The 20791-nt window shown below is 41.6% G+C and overlaps 1 protein-coding gene across 15 annotated transcripts in view; it reads left to right on the top strand.

The window, feature by feature from the left end:
* Positions 1-16545, top strand: part of tns1a (tensin 1a) — a 138701-nt gene extending 122156 nt beyond the window's left edge. For all 15 annotated transcript variants that reach the window (XM_089133941.1, XM_089133938.1, XM_089133933.1 and 12 more), the window contains 9 exons: positions 4699-4827; positions 4907-5002; positions 5123-5200; positions 12137-12208; positions 12304-12333; positions 13960-14128; positions 14207-14275; positions 14397-14426; positions 14517-16545. In XM_089133941.1, the coding sequence (XP_088990067.1) occupies positions 4699-4827; positions 4907-5002; positions 5123-5200; positions 12137-12208; positions 12304-12333; positions 13960-14128; positions 14207-14275; positions 14397-14426; positions 14517-14658 (815 nt within the window). In that variant the 3' untranslated portion in view covers positions 14659-16545. The remainder of the gene's footprint in view (positions 1-4698; positions 4828-4906; positions 5003-5122; positions 5201-12136; positions 12209-12303; positions 12334-13959; positions 14129-14206; positions 14276-14396; positions 14427-14516) is intronic.
* The last annotated feature ends 4246 nt before the right edge of the window (positions 16546-20791 follow it).

The following is a 20791-nucleotide window of genomic DNA, read 5'->3' as shown; positions in this document are numbered from 1 at the left end:
TCTGCTGTGACTGGTATATCTTTATTGTGTGCTTTGCATGGTCGTTATTGTTACGTGACAACTAAAGAAAACTAGGTGAGGAGTCAATTGCAAAAGAATAACATGAACCCACAATGGGGGGGGGGGGGTATAATATAATATAAAACAAAACAACAATAAAAAACAAACATACCGGAGAGTCACAGGAAAACAGGAAACATATACAAGACAAAGATTCGACACAGACTGCAAACACCAAGGAACTGAGGGATCATAAGGTGGGTCAAGTCAAGTCACCTTTATTTATATAGCACTTTTTACAATACAAATTGTATCAAAGCAGCTTCACAGTGATAACATGAAAATAATACAACACAGATCAATAATATTGTTGAATATTTAATGTCCCCAACTAAGCATGCCAAAAGCCAAGGCAACAGTGCCAATTCAACTCCGGTGAAATATCAGGTGACTGAATGGAGAAAAAAAACCTTGGGAGAACCCAGGCTCAGTCGGGGGGCAATGGCAGCCAATGCAGGGTTGACAGAACCGGGCTAATATGGTCATACTTTCTGGTTCTTTTAAGAACTCGAGCTGCTGCCTTTTGAATGCAGGGCAAATAAAAACAATCATGAGATAACAAGGAAAGTGGGATCGAGACAGTGACGTCGACTACCAGACGCTCCACTAGGGACATGAAGGACAGCCCAGGGAGGAGCGGGAGGGACAGCCCAGGGAGGAGCGGGAGGGACAGCCCAGGGAGGGGTGGGAGGAATAAAACAAGGTGGAACAGGAAGGACAGACCAAGGTGAGGCAGGGGAAATGGACATTTCAGAAGGCCAGGGCAGAAAGATTAGTCTATCTGGGGGCCAGGGCGAAGACTTTCCCTTGGGTGGCCAGGGCGGAGGCTTTCCCTCGGGCGGCCAGGGCGGAAACCTTTCATCGGGAGGCCAGGGAGAAGCAGGTCTTGCAGGCGGCCAGGGTGGGGACGTCATCTTGGGTGGCCATGGCGGAGGAACAGCAACAGACACCAGGTCAGGAATAGCAACAGACACAGGATCGGCAGACGTGACGTGAACAGTCTCTGGATCAGCAGACATGACGGTCACTGGAGTGGCGCCGGCAGGGTGAGGAGCTTGAGCGGGGCAGGCAGGGCAAGCAGCCTGAATGGGGCCGGCAGAGCAGGGTGACTGGGCGGCTCAGGCAGAGCAAGGCGCCTGGGCGGTGCAGGCAGAGCAAGGCACCTGGGTCGCATGTCAGGGATGGCGGTCACCTCCTGGATGGTCTCTGGGTTAGGAAACACCGGACAGGTTGCTGAGCAGGACTTTCCCCTCTTCCTCCGACTCTGGACCACCGGACTCGGGACCACCGGAACCGTCACAGAGGGAGTTTTCTTTCTCCTTCTCGAGAGCACCGGAAGAGCAGACTGATCTCATGAAATTGCATGTGTGTATGACTCGCCAATTCGTATTTCCATTATTGGTGTGCTATCAATACGCATAATCGCTTTTCGCCGTGTTTATGAACGCCACTGACTTAACGTTATTACTGTATATATAAACATATGACCTACCTCAACCCCATCCCTAAACCTACCCGTCACTGGGGTTAATAGCATTTAAGAGTTAGGGATCCTGGGATAAAATATCCCTCCCCAGATGTAGATCTACATTTTGCTTAGTTTCTCTCGGACATTTAACTAAGGATGGCTGACAAGAAACAGACGTTCCGAAGCTTTGCGAGATCCCGAAGCGCAAATGATTCGAAACACTGATCCAAAGCGTGATTCAAAACACCCACGTAAAGTGACTACGGCTAAATGAAGCTTTTGAATGTTTCATCAGGTGGAGTGCTCCGCCGAATCAGGGTTTGGTTGGTAGGTAGTTCGGGAAAGATCACACAGAACCATACTGATCGCGTGAGCAAAGTGCACACAGAATGCCTATTCTTAAAGTCTTGTGCTGTTTTATGAAGACAAAAAGCCATATAATATTTTCGATTTTAGTTAATTGGCAAAATATAATATAAATTGGCAAAAATTTATATAATATAAAATATAATGTATGTTCGGCAAAAGGCAGATTTGACCCCCCCCCCCCCCCCCATATATACTGTATAGCACATTTGCTTTAACTGTTTCATTGCTTCATGAAGCCTCAATCTGCCCATCACTACATTTAACGGCATGTACATTATGACTCAATTGAAAAAGAATAGTGATTTATTTCATAAAAGAAACAAAGTAAAACAAGAACCCACAAGGGGTCAAACATAATATAAAACAAAACAACATCTTCAAAAACAAACATACCGGAGGGTCACAGGAAACCAGGAGACGTATATAAGACAACAATCCGACACAGACTGCAAACACAAAGAAACTTATCCACAAGTTTCCGAGGGAAAAAATAAAGTGGGTGAAACTTCCGGTAAGGCGGCGGAAGTAGCATTCCTATGGTATTTTGTGTGTTAGTTAGCGAAGAGGCTAGCTGTTTTCAGATAATTATTTTACTATTTAAAGACGCAAATCTTTATGAGAGATGTCGTTACGGAGCTCAGGGACAACATGTGCTGTTCGCGGTTGTATGTATAACCGGACTAAACTAATTCAGTGGCTTAAACGTGATTGTTTTGAACATAAGCCGAAAACGAAATCAGAGTGATCCTGCCAACGACTGTAGTTTCCATCAACTCCCAAAAGACGACGAATCTTCCTGTATACATTTGTTTAAATTCTTAATATTCTATAAACTCTATCAATCTCCAAAGCACAATGACTAAGTGTGTATTTTTTATTTTAATTGTTTGTCAGCCACACAACTGTGTAACCTTGCCTTCATGAGTATTGATTATTAATAATGTTATTATAACTCCCAACCAACTACTGTGGAGGGTAAAGGTACTGTTAGCTAGTTTGGATCGCTATAACTTGAATGACTGTCAACTGTTGAATGAACGATTGTCAAGCATGTCAAGTCGCACTTTGTTTACTTCGAACCAGAAGATGCGCCCACTTTTGACGCAAGGCCTCATGGGGCGTAGGAAACTTGTGGATAAAAGACACAAATCAGGCAGGTAATGAGGGATCAACAGGTGGAGCAAATAAAACTAATGATGAGATAACAAGGAAGGTGGGATCGAGGCAGAAACACAAAACACCACATGTTCTACACGAGACAGGACTGGCATGTGACAGTTATATCCATCAGGCACATTTAATTAAGTATATTATTTAAATACAGATAGTGTTAGATTTAAGCCTATTGATAATTGTTTTGGGAAATTTTTCATTTGTATTGATATTTACAACAACACCAAACAAAAAAATATTCTCACTCATATCGACATTTATTTACATGTATTAGATACTAGTTTGTGGTGTTAAAGAGCCCCTATCATAGCATTTGAAATGTTTCTATTTTGTTTTAGGAGTTCCCAAAAACAGTTTAACATGCATGCAAGGATAAAAAACACTATTTGTCTTATAATATGCATTTATTTTTAACTGATTTGCTCACCGACTCCCAAATGATTCGTACAACGACTCATTTTTCCAAACCACTCCTTTGCGTGACACTAATCGGCGGTGATTGGTTAGATGACAGACCCAGTCAGTTATTGTTTGTTTGCCCAATGCATAAACATACTGATAAAGCACTGCAGTACTACAAGACGATCTATTCTTTATGACAACTCCAATAACAGCGACAAACATTTCACATATTTAAAAAAAAAAAAAAATTGACATTCGAGACCTAGAAGCTGCACTGAGCGTAACTTACACACACACACACACACACACACGCATACTTATCGCGCCTTTCCTCCTCGTGCCCATAGCTCGCTACAAAACCGTTCAACTAAAAGCAACAATTATAAATAATACTTACAGGTTGTGATTCATATGAGGAAGCTGATCCATATACACTGGGTAAGTAAGTTACTGAGCCCTCCTTCAGGAACAACCACTTGTGAATCCACATTTGAATTCATTTATGTTTTTGAACGATTCGTAATTAAAATGATGAAAACACAATCGGGCTATACTGTTGTGGTATTGTTGCAAATATGAACTCTAACCACCGATTCTTCACATGCTCGTCCCTGGTAAATGAAAACAAAGTGGCGGAACTATCTTTGCATTGTAGAACACAGCGTCTTCTCGACATGATGCTATGATGAAGTATTTGAATGTGTAGACTTCAAGTTTACACTTCCGTCTGTGTGCGCAGTAACTGGGCGCGGCCAATATGTCTCTACGCCATGATGTAACAGCTAATGACTCGTTTCAAAAACAATTCATTTCATAGACTCAGAGTCGACTCTCACTTTTGAAAGACAATAACTTTATATACGGTGCACTTTCAGATATAAATCTTTGCAGGATGTTTTCATTCCCTTAGAGCTATATTCCACACCATATGAACAGTCATTTTCAAAAATCCATGATAGGGGCTCTTTAAAATAACATTTCCCCAAGAAACAGGCAATTATGAATCTGGCAACCTCCATGATTTCAAACAGCAAAGCATTTGAACACAACAAACATTGATCAGGATTGGAGGTAAACTCTGCAGGAAAGTGGATCTCGAGGACTAGAAATGCAGCCTTGTCAAAGCCCCATTTTGGTCATTACAGAAGATTTTTTGTTTACTGTGTGTTGCCTTTATAATGACGTTTAACTGATTGGTGACACATTTTCTCATTTGTATGTTTCAGCCATTTGTATTCTTAAAGATCGTGAACCAGGAGCATTTGTCATTCGAGACAGTAACTCGTTCAGAGGAGCATATGGTTTGGCCATGAAAGTAGCCTCTCCTCCTCCAATGATGCAGCAGAACAAGAAAGGTAAAATAACTGTGTCATCATTTGATTCATCACTGAACAGACCTTCCTCCTCATTTATCTTTTTTTCTTTACCTTGAAGTTGGAGACATCACAAATGAGTTGGTACGACACTTCTTGATTGAAACCAGTGCCAAGGGCGTGAGACTTAAGGGTTGTCCAAACGAACCATACTTCGGTAATAAGGAATTCCGACAGATGTTTGTATTTCTGTCTGCTGTCTATTGCACTGACTTGAATTGGTACCCTTTGAATACAGTCTCTGTAACTTGTCTTTTGTGTATGTGTGTCTTTACAGGGTGTCTGTCTGCTCTCGTATATCAACATGCCATCACACCTCTGGCTCTTCCATGCAAGCTTATGATTCCTACAAGAGGTGAGAATGCCATTGTCACCCCATTCCTGCAGCCTCGGTAATACACCTTTTCCACAACAAGAACCAGGTGCTGGTTCAGAGCTAGAGCTAGTGACGGTTTGGAGTTGGTTCGACTGACGAGCTTTCAAAGAACTGGTTTGCCTTTCCACATGCTAGAGATCCATCACAGAGCCAGCTTACATCACTGCATACACAAACACACCGGGCTTGTTCGAGATGGTTCGGCATTGCGAATCACTGTGAAAAAAACATTAGAAAAAGATTTGATTCAAAAGCAGAAGGAGTTGTAAACTCTCCAAACACTCCCGCAGCTCCGATCAGTCCACGCTACTCCGATGCATCTCGAACAAGCCTTCCATCAACAATGGCGGTTGTTGCGTTACTATTTATGCTCATGGCTTTGCAAACCTACATTGGTATCCAAACACGGCGAATCCAGCACATCCGTGCAGCTCGCCGTAACTTGCATTAACGGAGATTACAATCGAGCTGCTATTAACATGATTAGCTGCTATTTAAAAGATGAAGTCACAAGCTTCTATTCGTCTTGTTGGTCACGGTAACCTAGCCCCCAGCCACTGACATAAGTGGTTTTTACTTCTAGACCAGCAATGATTTCGTGCTACTTAAGAACCAATTTTACTGGTTCGGAGCTGGTGCTTTAGTGGTCGAAAATCAAAGAACCGATTTGAAACTCTGGCTCTGAACCAGCACCAGCTCTGCCTTGATGGAAAAGGGGTATAATTGACCTCTTCTCAGGCCACGTTTACACAAAGCCGGTGTAACCCAGACACACAATAGTACATTTGCAGTCTATATTAAAGTAAATTGTTCTAAAACAATTAAAGAAACTCAAAATATAAATCTATATAATTATTTTAAATATGTATGCCAATGGACAGGAAATAAAACGAAACTTTGTGACAATGTACAAGTTTATTTTAATATGTAAATCATACATTTTATTTTTCATATATAAATTATTGCAGCAAAATTCAACTAATGAAAACTGGGAATAGCACTGCAGATGTTAGGCCTCCAATTAGGAAAACCAGGCCGCAGCATTAACTCCGCCCCCTATGAGCAAAGCAGATCGAAAATACAGACGAAGATCAAGAAAAGAGATGAAAATAGAACACAGAGAGAAGAGTGATGACAGTGAATGGTGATGATTCTCTATCAGCAGTTGGCATTGTTTTCACGTCACATTTTAGTATTGCCTCAACTCGCCTTAGCTCGCTCAGAACCTCGCCGGAGGTGATACAAAAAATAGTACCCGAAAGCAGGTACAGGTCTAACTTTTACACAGTCAAGTCGAGCTGGTTCTGTGTAGTGGAAAAGCGCCATATGTTTCTCACTTTCCTTTGGATTTGCATCGTTTCAACAGTTCATTTCACCTGGAGGATTTTGTTACTCTGTTGACTTAAGAATTGAGGTATTTGGTTATTTTTGGACTAGGACAGTTCTAAGAGCAAGAAGGAAAGAGAAAAGTTACATGTTTTTAACTAAAATCTTTGAACTGAAAGTAATTAATTGATCTGATAAGATATTTACATTTTCTGCATATTTTTTCCCCTATTTTTCATTATTAATGTGGTGCCGAAAGGTTTTGTAAATTCATTGAGTTAATTTACATTTTGTTGGGGAACTGTAATATTTTGGTGTAGGATTTGAGCATGCCGTAGCCTACACCAACTTCCTTTTTGATAAATCTCAAAGTCACTGTGGTTTTGGGAGTTATGGTGTATGCACTTTTGATAAATGAGGGCAAGTGAATCAACAGCTTTGAGCAAATCTTGTCCAACAGTTTTTTTTCCCTTGTACACCAGGTTTTTAGAGAAACAAATTAGAGAGGGCTCGGATAGGGAACAATCAATTTAGCTTAGCTTGCTCATCCAACACATTTGGTGGAGGATGGAAGGCCTGGAGAATTATAGACCTTGCCACATTTGACGGCACTTTAGGCACATAACCAGGTCTAGGGTGGAGAATCGCCTTTACTTTACCGGGAGCCTGCAGGTCCCCGACTCTTTTTAGGGACGTGATGGCGAGCAGGAAGGCTACCTTGAAAGACATGAACTTCTCAGTCACCTCTTCCAAAGGTTCAAAGGGAGCCAGGGATAGCCCCTCAAGAACCACTGCCAAGTCCCACGTGGGGACCCTGGACTGGATGACAGGCCTCATCCTCCTAAATCCACGGAGGAAACGTACAATAAGTGGGGGTCTCCCCAAGGTGCCCATCCCTAATGCCGTGTGGAATGCAGCTATGGCTTTATATGCAGCATAGACTTGGCTAGACTTGACATAGCTTGGACAGGGAGAGCCTGTCAGAGAATCGACTCTGGAGGAACTCCAGCACTGAAGCCAATGGGCAGTTAACTGGGTCCACCTGAATTTCTCTGCATCATAAATTGAAAACATTCCATTTTAATGCATACAGTTTCCTCGTGGAGGGGGCTCTAGAGTTTAAAATGGTCTCAACAACCTCAGTTGAGAGACCAGCATTTACGAGTTGGTTCCCCTTTAGGGGCCAAACCAACAGTTTCCATAACTCCGTACAAGGGTGAAATATTGTGCCCTCGGCCTGAGAAATAGGGTCCTCTCTTGATCGGAACCTGCCACGGAGAACCATAATGTCCGAAAGCCACACTCGGGCTGGCCAGTACAGGGCTACTAGGAGTAAGCTGATCCCGTACTGCCGGACCCTCTCTAGAACCCCTGGGAGCAGAGCGATCGGGGGAAATGCATACAGACGTTGCCAAGGCTACATGGCAGAGGGGCTGGATGCGTGAGGGAGTACCAGAGCGGGCAATGGGTGTTCTCTTGAGAGGCAAACAGATCCACATTCAACTGACCAAACTCCCTCCATATTAACTCCACCATTTCTGGGTGAAGTATCCCTTCCCCGGGCCTCAGCCCCTGCCTCGACAGGATGTCTGCTCCCGCATTGCTGTCCCCAGGGATAAACATGGCCCTAGGAGAAAGAAGTTTTCCCTGGGACCACAGGAGAACCTCATGCGCCAATCTGCACAGGGGGCACAATCTCAGGCCCCCCTGTCGATTTATGATAGCGACCACTGACATATTCTCTGTTTGCACCAGAACATGATGGCCTCTGAGGTTTTGAAAGGAAATGCCAAGGGCCAGAAATACTGCTATCATCTCCAAGCAATTGATGTGCCATGAGAGATGATGGTCTCTCCAATTACTCCTGGTGTATTGGCCTTCCATAACCGCACCCAACCTGTGAGGGACGCATCCATGGTTAAAACTTTTCTCTGACACGGTGCCCCCAACACAGGGCCTAGGGACAGGAACCCTGGTCTCGTCCACATTACCAAAGAATGAAGGCATCTGTGCATTACTTTGATTGTGCGAAAAGAGTTGCCCCTTGGTGAAAACCCTCTGGTCCTGAGCCACCACTTCAGGGCCCTCATGTACAGCAGGCCAAAAGGAATCACGTTGGACGTCGTTGCCATAAGGCCCAGAAACTTTTGTAAATGTTTGACAGTTGAAAACTGATGTGCCCTGAAGCGCACTTAGCGGCGGGAAGCACACATCGATTTCCTGAGGGCTCCGTGAAGGAGCGAGCTGTTGGTGCTCAATCACAGAGGGGACCACCCTCAGAGGCCTGTGCAACGCATCAGGACCTCTTTGACGAAGGCTTCCTCGCCTGAATGACAGTCCTCAGATCTGCCTTTGGTTTGGTGGACTTCGTCTGAGAGTGCTGCCCCTGGCTCCAGGCTTTTCTCGGGGAGCGCGAGAAGCAACACTCTCCTTCTGCTGCTGCAGGTGTGAGGAGTTGGCAGCAGCCTCATGGGACAGCAGACTACCCCTCTCGACAATAGTATTCACTGCGTCACCGAAGAGGCCAGAAGACAAAATCAGGGCATCGAGGAGGAAGGCCCTTTACTTGTCCCCGATGCCCGACAGATTCAGCCACAGGTGTCTCTCCATGGCTTCCAGTGCTGCCATAGAGAAGCCAATGGCGCGGGCCGTCTCTTTGGTAGCACAGAGAGACAAGTCGACCGCTCAACGCATTTCTCGAATATCGTCGAATGCGACCTCCCCGCTGTCGTCCACCTCTTTGAGGAGGTCAGCCTGGTATACGTGCAGAAGCCCCATTGTGTGCAGGCATGCACCAGCCCGACCCGCTGCCATATATGCCTTCACAACCAATGCCGAGGTGGTACGGCAGGGCTTGGAGGGAAGCGCCGGAGCCCTTAGGGACGATGCAGCATCGGGCAAGAGATGTGATGCAAAAGCCTCTTCAACCCGAGGCATCGTCCCGTAGCCCTTCTCTTTCGACCTCATTATTGATGAATATATATGTACATTGGGACTGGACAGACGAGAAGAGAAGGGCTTATTCCACGATCTCGACATCTTGGTGTGGAGATTAGTGAAAAGCGGGAGACTCCGGCGTGAAGGTTGTGGCCAGGCTTGCAGGAAGCGCTCATCTAACATTATTTTCTTTGACACCTCCTGCTTTTCTGGGGGCCAGTCGATCTTTAATTTACCCACAGCCCTGGTCATAACCTCCAGCAGCTCCTCAAAGGCAGGAGAATGTAACAATGGAGCGTCACATTCTCCTACCTCAAAGTTTAAACCTTCTGATTCCTCAGATCCAGACAATTCAAACATAGGGTCCTGAAGCCGCTGTGCGGGCTTCTGCATCGCGAGCAGGACCGCGAGAACTGGCCGACAACTGTTGAGAAAGGGCCGAAGCCGCTTCAACATCATCGGGCAAAGCTCTCTGCGATCCCCATGAATGCAGGCACCGCGCTGCCTGGACAGACGCGGGACCTGATCCACGGGGAGCGTGTGCTCGGCCTGATTCATAGAACAAACCGAGGTGGGAGCGGAGCGTTCTCAGGGGCATTTGATCACAGTTTGTACAGACAGCGCCCTCGACCGCTGCCTTTGCATGCTCCACTCCGAGACAAACAACACAGAGGACGTGTGTGTCACCCTCACTTAAAAAGCGTTGCCAAGGGGACACGCACTGCTTCTCTTTATTTCTCCATCTCTTTAATACCTTGATTTTACCGAACAAACAACACCTAATAAGACACACAGTTTCACATATATTGCATGCTGAAGAGCAGAAGCTGACGCTGCTTTGTTCCAGTGTCCCTTTATAGCTTCCGCTCAACGTCACATGCAGGGCCGTGGGAACTAGGGGTGCTGAGGGTGCTGCAGCACCCCCTGGCGACAGCTGTTTCACTACATTGAAATTTAATATGACGTGACTTTAAATAACTTTGTTTTTCAGCATGTTTTTTAAGAACACCTTCTACCTTTATAAAACGACTCTAACGAATATTTCATTTCCATATGTTGTCGAAGAGTTGTATAGAAATTAATATAGGCTGCCTATCATAAGGCAAAAGTCGATCTCGCATAGAGTGAGTGACATGACACTGGTTGAAGTCCAGCATCTCAAAATTGATTTGACACTCATTTTATGCATGTGAAAAAACAAAATATAGATGTCTTGATTAAAGCATTCTTTGACATTAAGGGCTGTTCACAAAGAACGAGTTTTTCAGTTACCCTCTGCTACTGTTCCAATGACTGTGAACGCGCACGCAACTGTTGCGCTCGCGTCTCGCGAATGAAACCTCATTCTCAAAACGCGGCACTCAAGTTAAAATAAGTTCAACAAAAATGCACCTCGAGACCTTGCATTCCCCCAAATTCGCCTGTATGTGGTGTAATGGTAGTAATGTAATGGTCAAGTGGAAGAACATTAGACTAACGTGCAAGAGTTTCTGAGTTCTATCCACACTCGCATAGTTTTTTTTTCCCCCCTCATTAAAACCGATTATGTTTATCAGTTGTTGCCAAGTAGGGACATGACAAAATGTTTGAATGCATTTTACTTTGTGGTTTCACCGGTACGAATAGAGATTTCTCCGCAACTGATCAAGCTCGTGTCCGTGTGAAGATGTTCCTTGTGGCAGCGCGAGCCACAAGAGAACACTTTATCAGCACTGAGTCAACGAGTACCTTACTTTGATCACTTGATTTAAAAAAAACAACACATGCTATTTCTTCTCTTATTTAACAAATGAATGTTCTGCTAGACTAGTTAACCGGATTTGTTTTATTTATTTGTAGGCCTATTGGTACATCCATGCCGCGAGATGTTTAAAAGTGCTGGGGACAATATCGACCCTAGCAAAAAGTGGTGGAGAAATTCCCAAATAATAATTATAAATAATTATGATAGTAGTAAAAGGTGTTTCTGGTTTGTTTGTTTTTTTGCGTCAAAATATTTCTCAAACGGCAGTGCCCCTCCAGTAGATCTGCTCTGGCGCCGACTCTGTCAAGCCACGCCCATTAAGCCCCGCCCCCAGCACCCCCATGATAAAATATGTTCCCACGGCCATGGTCACATGCGACGTCACGGCTGACGTCATGACGCAACACAAATCAAAATTGGACTAGTTCCATACAGGCTTCAGACGCGTTGGGCGTTCCACCCATGAATTTCCGACACAGCAAAAGTTCCCTCGAAAGGCAACGCATTTACACACCTGCCTCAAAAAATTTGAAGTCATGGAGAAATTTTGCAACAAAAATATTTTCATATAAAGCCATGCAAATTCTCAGAATCGACAAGAGAGAACCTAAAACCCTATTTCTCCCAGCTGACACGACAACCAGTGTTTTCAGAAATCTCCACTTTGGCTGGAGTTTTTAGAAATAATTGTTTTCTGTGATAAAAAAAGGGGTTTTCATGTAAATGAGAGGCCAAACCGCAGGGAAACCACAAACCCTTCGTGTAAACGGGCCTTAGTGGATGGTGTTTTTGTTTGTGTTCCTGGCGTTTAACACTGGCTGTTATTTTTTCACTCAGTGTCAATTTGTATTTCATCAAATCAGTCTTTGGTTTTTGAGTCTTCATGTCTTACTTTTATTTGTTTACAGATCCAAATGAAGAGGCCTTGGAGTTAGCAACACCAACTTGTTCCACCATGGAATTATTACACCAGGGAGCAGGTGAGTCTCTCTTTTTCTGTTTCGGTTTCACTTCCTTTATTGTTCTCTATATATCTTATTTTTGTCCTAATTTCTTGTCAATTTCACCACTTCAGGACCTCCTAAACCTACTGAAGACCTTTATGGTAAATATGGAACAACTTATCCTAGGTTTGCATGCTAATTTTATATTAACTGGCTACATCATCTACAGTACTTTCAACATGTGGACCTGAAACCGGTCCTGGAATAAGATGATAACAGCTTACTTGCAAGTTCTCAAACACTACTGGGGGACATACTGTATGGTTAAATGTGCTTTGGCACTTTTTTCCTGAGTTTATATTTAGTATCTTTTACCCAGAGGTGTAAAGTCCAGGGGTTAGAAAGTAAAAGTCCTGCGCCGTATGTTTATTCCACCCATGAATTCAGCCAACTGATTTCACTAATTGTCTCCTGGCTGAAATTAGGCTTACTAATTGTCTCCTGGCTGAAAATAGGCTTGTTTGAGATGAGCAAAATCTGCACAGAATCGATCACCGTTGATAAGCATGAGATGCATGCCAGTTAGAAATGTGTCCGTGTGCGGTCTGCCTTGCTCTGATGTCATGCCGACGTATGTCGCGAGCTCTCCACCAACTGCGCTGATCAGAAGCACGATGGGAAACGACTTGCTGACTACACAGTTGAATGCTCATTGGTTTAAACTACCGTGATGTATAGTTCTCTTTTAAAATGTTTGATTTTAAAACTCTGATATCATGTTTTATGTGTATACATATGTTATGGTTGAATAAACTCTCTGACAGTCCCATATGGGTTAATATGTGATGTAATTTTTATTAAAACGATATATAAAAACACGTCTGTATTAAAGAAAAAAATGATTGATAAACATATTTGGAATGTAACAAGTACTTTGGATGTAATTTACGTTCTGTTGCTTTTATATGAAAATAAATATAATGAACAAGACACCCAGTTTATTAGCAACACGTGCACAAGCATGAATCCCGCCATATCAGTCTATGATCTCACAGGTGTCTGATCCACTGTGAGATGCGAGATCTGTCCGGCTTTCCTGCACTTTTTTCACTCCTCCTCTCACTGTAGCCACCTACTCTCGCATACATTTCAGGCGAGGCAAGGCGCATCTCAAACAAGCCTAATATCATGATTGCTAGTGGAGAAATGGGTGAATCCAAACGCAGCAACATGGTAATCAGGGGAATCCAAATCATCGTCATCTATGTCAGTGTCGAAAACTATTTAATCAGTAATAGAACAAGCAAGAACAAAAGCGAGAACAGACTTGAAACCAGACCTTAGATTAGACGAGTGACATACAATAATGTTTTCGTGACAACTAACACAGACAGGGTATCTATGCATAGACACTAACAAAATAAAAGGGAACAGCTGGGTGCAATCACAAGTGATGGGAATAAACAAGGATTATGGGAAATGTGGTTCCAGGATCAATGGAGACAGGAAGGAAGGGACACCTAGTGGACACCCAGTAGAAAAACAACAGACACTGTGACAGAAAAGCTGTGCTAATTAGCAAATCCCGGTGATTGGAACAAAATACTGAGGAGGACTTTTACTTTCTGATCCTGAAGCTCTGCTTTTACCTCAGATCATAGCTATGACAATGTTGTTGTTTTTTTTGCATGATACTGTTTTGCATGATGATGTTTTGGTGTTGTTTGAGACAAACAAGTTTCAGGATGCAATCTCTGTTTTGCACTTTTTTTATCTTTTTCCCCTAGCATGTAATGTTTTGTACATAAACTCTGTGGATATGGAATCTCTGACCGGTCCTCAGGCTGTGGCCAAAGCCATCACTGAAACGTTTGCTGCCAAATCTGCTCCTATGGCAACCATTGTCCATTTCAAAGTGTCTACACAGGGCATCACCCTCACCGACAATCAGAGGAAGTGAGTTTTTATTTTTAAACACTTGTCTTGATTCAAGCATGTGTTCTTTTGAATAACCAAACTTCTTTTTCCTTGAAGGATTTTCTTCAGACGTCATTACCCGATCAACATGATAACATACTGCAATTTGGACCCACAAGATAGAAAGTGAGTGTTTTGGTTGGATATTTTAGTTGACTTTTCTGCATGATCCATGGACATTTAATCATTTCAGAAATATGTTTGCCATTAAATTTCAATGACATCCTCTGGCTCATTGTTCTTACAGGTGGAACAAAGCAGAGGGTGGTGTAGCAAAGTGAGTATGCCACATTGAATCATATCAAAAATGTAGTTAAAGAGAGAAATATATTGCTCTAACAAATATTTTCTCTGGGTTATAATGCAGACTGTTTGGGTTTGTGGCTCGAAAACAAGGCAGCACAACTGATAATGTGAGTCACCTGTTTGCTGAGCTGGAACCAGACCAGCCTGCTTCAGACATTATCTGTTTTGTCTCCAACGTAATGCTGAACACTCAGAAACCTTGAGTGGCTGCCCAGCAACCATCTTGATTTCTCCAGAGTCTGAATTTTCTGGCCAACGAGGATTTGGTTATTCTTATCTTATTTTTCCAGAGTGGATTATTCTTTTTACATACTGTATTACTTTATTTTTGTTGAATAACTTTGGGAATTGGGCTCTTACTCCTTCTTCTTTTTGAAGATTTGAATAAGATTAAGAGTGTGCCAGGGTTAAGGTAGTTAGTGTAGATATGGCAGGGATAAAGGTAGTCCCTCTGGCCTTCCATATCAGGAGGCAGAACTTTACAAAAAAAAAGAAAGGAAAAAAATGTGTGTGTGCACATGTGTGTGTGTGTGTGTATATATATATATATATATATATATATATATATATATATATATAAATGCCATTATTGTGATTGAACAACCAAAGGTAGAAAAAAAAGAAGAAAAAAAGATAAGATCAGACAAGTCAAAAACTCTCTGTGTCCTCATGTGAAAAGTATGAAGATTTTGCATGTTTGCTTGCAAGATTCACAAGAGTAAGTCATTTTCTCTGAATTCAGGGGACTTTAGTTTGCTCTGTTGTTATTCAGAAAAGCATTTTGCAGAATTTAGCTTTTCACTTCAACTTCAAATAATAGACCAAATCTGTTGGGGGGGGGAAATGGTCCAAAAAATGACAAAAAAAAAAAAAAAAATCACCTTGCCCCCAGGCTTGCCAAATCGATTAACACAAAAAGACTTTCTACACTTGCCTGTGGACATGGAACTAGCAACTTCACTGCAGTCACTGGAAACTTTCTGCTGAGATATCCATCTGGATAGTAAAGATCCCACTGGCTCTACCCACAATGTCCTGGCTGTGGTACTAAATGTTTAGCTTTTTTCTGAACTGTGGTCAACATCCCATTCACAGCTTTGCCCCAGTCAGTGACAAATGTACAAGATTTTGTTGCATACTATCTGAGTGCATGGGTAGGTCCATTTTGTACTTGTCTAAAATGTATTATGACAAACCATGACATTTACTGAATATTTATTTTTGTTTTAGTACTCATAAATACTATTTAAAAATAGTGTATAGTCTACAAGAAAAGAAAACTTGACTGAAAAGTTAAAAATTGAATTATTTTAGCTAAAATATAAAAATCAGGTTTTGTCAAGCTCTTGATGTAAAATGTATGTTACAGTTTTTGTCTTTATTTGAATGTGTTCACTGTGTCATTGTTAGCTATTTTAGAATGAAGAGGCATGGATGTGGAAGAAATTGAGAAAATTATTAAAGTATTTTAGATTAAAAAAAAACACCAATACACATATAAATTTGCCATGAGTGCTGCCATTATGTGTGTGAATCAAATAGCTCCTGCAATTGATATGGATTATGTTATGGTCAAAGGGAGGTCAGTTATTTGCAGTTGTCTATGGAAATAAAAGAGGCAATGTAATGTGTTTGCCATTAGAATATGAAATGTCATGTAATGCCCTGTCCATCCTGTCAGTAACTAGGTTATTATAGCATGTTCCTTCTCTGTTCACCGTCATTAAGTGCTTTATAATCATAGATGGGGCAAAAGAGATTGAATATAATAAATTATCTAAATTAATTGACAGGATAACAAGAGGCAATGACGGTACAAGTAAACTCATATAAGTACACTATTGGTAGAAATTCAAAGCAGTTAAAATGGGTTAGCAGGTTTTAATAAATAATGTAAGGTTTTACTGTTTTTCAAAGTGAGTTCTAACTGCAACTGCAATGTTCCACGGTTTTAAGGAGAGTGATCATGGATGAAGTGCGAGGAACTGTGGGGTTTACAGTCATCTTGTCTATTTTCAAATGGTCAAAAATGAGCAATTTGACAGATCATGTGCAGATGAAAATAAAAACAAAAATCCTAAAGTGAAAAACTTTTGGTTGTATATATTTTCAGGATGTTTTGTGGTTGGTGAATGCTGACCATGTTGAAATACATTGATAGAAAAAAATCCAGTAAATTGTGATTAAACGGAAAAGTGTGCTGTCATTTTGTGGAATTGCAATGCAGTTTAGTAGCTTACTAATAACAGGGTTGTGGACTCAAGTCGCATGACATGGACTTCACTTGGACTCGAGTCTCAAAACTGATGACTTGTTGCGACTCGACTTAAGCCTTGTTCACACTAGATGATTTTAAAACGTCGGGCTGGACTGTGCGGTTCACACTACGTGACTTGCTCTCAGTGAAATCAGGAGTGTTCAAGTTGTTTAGCTGTTCACACCACACAACACATCGTGATTGATCAACAACAGAAGGTAACTCACTACATGAGTTGACACAACACGGTCTCATGAAGATGCGTATCTATACCACGAGTGTCATTTCTCGTGGGATTTATACGGCAAAAGTGTTTTTTTCGTGTATATGGTACGCACTAAAAAACCCTGGGTTAGGTTTAGGGGGGAGGGGGTTGGGGAGTTTGTGCGTATTATACGCAAAAAAAAGTGCGTATCATATGTACGTGAAAATCGCGTGCCATATACACGCAAAAACTGTTTTTGGCGTATAAATGCCACGAGAAATGACATTCGTGCCATAGATACGAACTTTCATGAGATCGGGCTGGTTGACAACGCACTACATTGAGATACAACCACGATCGAATGATAAGAGCAAATCATTTTTGACTCTAATGAGAGCTGTTTCAGTACTATGGTACAGTCTAAATCCTGAAAATAATCAAATAAATAACAAGTTGACAATAACTCTGTCACCCAACGATTCTATCTTGTCTACAAACTACGTTTTGTCACAAAAAATCACGCAATAAAACTAACCAGAAATGACGTGAAACGGCATGTGCGCCAATACCCAGCAAAGAAGAGAAGAAAACAACACACGAATATGGATATCAGACAGAAACTAGTGCTGCTCACATAGGCTGCACACTGTTTGTGCGATGATTTGCTCTGAGAAAAAAAATGCAAAAAAAGAAAACATAAGATTTAACCGCCGGTTACCTCAACCCATGCCTTGCTATGATTGGTTGTTGCTCATGAGATGACTGAGGTTGAGTCGTGCAACGGCTATGGATATCTAGCATGCTAGATATTTTTCTGGGCTCTGCGACGCATATTCGCTGTGTTGTTGGCTCTTTCATACTAAAAGATTGGCAAGCGTTCATCGCCCACTAATCCCCCGCAATTTGCACGCGATAACACCCTGACCTGTCGGCGAGCTCAACGATTTGCAAATCGGGCTTAAATCGGGCTTAAAATCCTGCAGTGTGAACTTAGCTTTAGACTTTGACAACAGTGACTCGTGACTTGACTCTGACTTGAGCCCTGTGACTAGGAAAGACTTGATCTACCTTCTAAAACCACAGATCAGATGTAATCATTGTAGTATAACACTGCATCATTGACACATGATCACAGCGCTGATTAGCGCTTCTTTTGCACTTTTGCACTAAAAAATGCAAATTTTGGAATGGGTGGAATATTTGTAAATATGACCCAAAAAGTGTCATGTGACGCTTGATGTGTTGTGATGGGGCTGTTTGCAGCATATCATAAGAGAAACAGAGGCAAAACATTGGGACCACTCCAGCACATTAAGGAGACAAGTTGTTGTAGCTCCGTCCTCTGTGCCAGGAGCAGCAGCTCATTTGCGTGTAAAGGGACAGAGACAAAAACAGTGCATATTTTACAGTATTTTACATCTTGTGAAAAGGGCATTATACCACCCCTTTAATATAATCTTGACAGAAATGAGAAATTGACCTGCTCCATTTAAATAAAATAGGTGTTAATATTTTATCAATGCTAACATAGTTAATGCTTTCAAATCTGACCTGTTCTAATCTAACATTTTTTGTTTTTGTTTTTTTAAAGCTGTAACGTCCCACTGTAATGCATTTTAAAGGGGTGATGAACTGAAAAATCTATTTTTACTTGAGCTTTTGACATCTAAGAGGTCATCATATAATAACAATATCCTGTAAGTTTCAGAACTGAAATCATCCTTGTTAGTCCAATAAAAGCTTTTATTGACACCAGCCTTAGCAAACAACTCGTTTTTCAAAGTGGAGAACTATGACGTCAAAGAGGATAAAACACCACCCCCGCAGAAGAAGATCAACGCCTACTTCAACACGGCCGGTTTAGCCCCGCCCACCGATTCGCTAATTACACGCATAGCTAAATAACATATGCCTACCCCATGATGACAAACCGGATCGACCTACAGATCAATACAAAATATTATGTAGTGCCTGGTTGTGGAAGAAGACAGTCGCTCCATAAGCTTCCTCTGGATTCCAATAGGACTGCAAAACTTTATGTTTCATGACCTTCCAGCTGATGAGGGTAAAACCGTCTGTTTGCTTCATTTCACTGAGGATTGTTTTGTAAACAAGACTGGATTTTCAGACCGATTAAGAGTAAGAAACAACAAGTAGCATGGGAAAATGATGCAGGATTTAATATCTCAAATGAGATTTGGGAAGAAGGACTAAAGCGAATTCATAATTGTTCTATTTATGCAAGACTACAACTTATTCAGTTCAAAGTGTTGCATAGATTACACTATACCAAATTTAAACTTAATAAAATTTACCCCTCAGTTTCCCCGTTATGCTTTAGATGCAAGAGCTCTGATGGGACGCATGCCCATACTTTTTGGTTTTGCCGTGAGATTTCTGAGTTTTGGAATAATATTTTTTCGTGGTACTCAAACGTTTTTGGAGAAGAAAATAGTCTAGATTTTGAGTTGGCATTGTTTGGGTGTTCCGACCCAACATTAGCATTGACACATTCTCAACAACTGTCTCTTATGTTTGGTATGGTGGTGGCCAAAAGGGTGATTTTGATGGACTGGAAGTCCATTGTACCACCCAGCTTTCATAAATGGCTGGCTGAAATGGTTGCTGCCCTCAAGCTTGAAAGGATTTTTCTAAAGCTGATGCCTCTAAAAAAAATTGATAAAATCTGGGGCCCCTTCCTTAAGTATCTTTCTAAGAGTTGAAATATCTTTGGACATGTATGTAATATGGATGACTTTTCTCTTATTTCATCTCTACATTGTCAATTTATATTTTATTTTATTATTATGAATTTTTTTTTTCCAATTTTGATTAAGTGATTTAAAGTGTAATTTTTTTATTCTCTCTGTCTGGTGTGGGGTTGGGTGGTGTCACAGTCCTTCATCTGCACTAGTCCGTCTTCGTCATCTGCACTACACTTCCCAGGATCCTCTTGTCTCTACTCCCGAACTCACTCCCTCATCAGCCACCTGTTCCTCGTCTGTTCATCAGTATCACCTGTCTTCACATCGTTATGTTTGGTTCCTGTCTGTATTTAGGTTGCCTGTGTTCATTCAGTCTTTGTCGGTCAATGTGAATGTGTTCTGCCTGCCTGTATTCAAATTATTTGTGAGTAAACCTTTGTAGTGGAGCTTTTTGGAATCTGCCTGTTCTTCTGCCTGCACCCACACCATGACAGGTGGGGGCTGTTTGTTTAGTTTTATTTTATTTTATGTATAACAATCTTTCTGTAAATTTTTTTTGAGATTTGGAAAAAAAAAAAAAAAGAGTACTGTACTGTGCCGTCTATATTGGATCTGACAGGAATGGTGCAACACATGGACTCTGGGTTGAACATGTATGGGCAAATCATTCCTGTTGCCATTTTACAAAATAGGACAACATTTTCACAAACAATTTTCCCCACGTACACCAACGAGGTGAGTGAAACTCATTACAATATGCAAAACTGTTATCCACTCACACCAGTGGGCGTTTACTTCCAAGTCTTCAGTGCGAGATCCCCATAAAAACCTAGCGTTTCTGAGCTCAAAACTAGGGTAGAAAATAGCCTATTACTTATTCATTTTGATGTTTTTAAATGCAAAAACCAAGCGAACGTCATAAGTTCACCTCAGACAACAATATAATAAAATTTAAAAAGCCAGTTCATGACCCCTTTAAATTCATCTTATATTAAGACTTGATTAAAACACTGATTAAGTAATACTATGTACTGTCTATGTGTTTCACCTCATCATTTACACTTTGAGTTAATTTCTTACTCTTTCCAATCCTTACTGACTATAGAGATACTTTTTACCACTATATTAGACATCATACATAGAAGGTCTTATGTCAAACCCTATCATGA

This window comes from Pimephales promelas, chromosome 8, assembly GCF_988280905.1.
Source record: "Pimephales promelas chromosome 8, fPimPro1.hap1.1, whole genome shotgun sequence".
NCBI classification, from domain to species: domain Eukaryota; kingdom Metazoa; phylum Chordata; class Actinopteri; order Cypriniformes; family Leuciscidae; genus Pimephales; species Pimephales promelas.
Note: the sequence above shows the minus strand (reverse complement) of the source record. Positions and strands in the feature narration are given on the sequence as shown.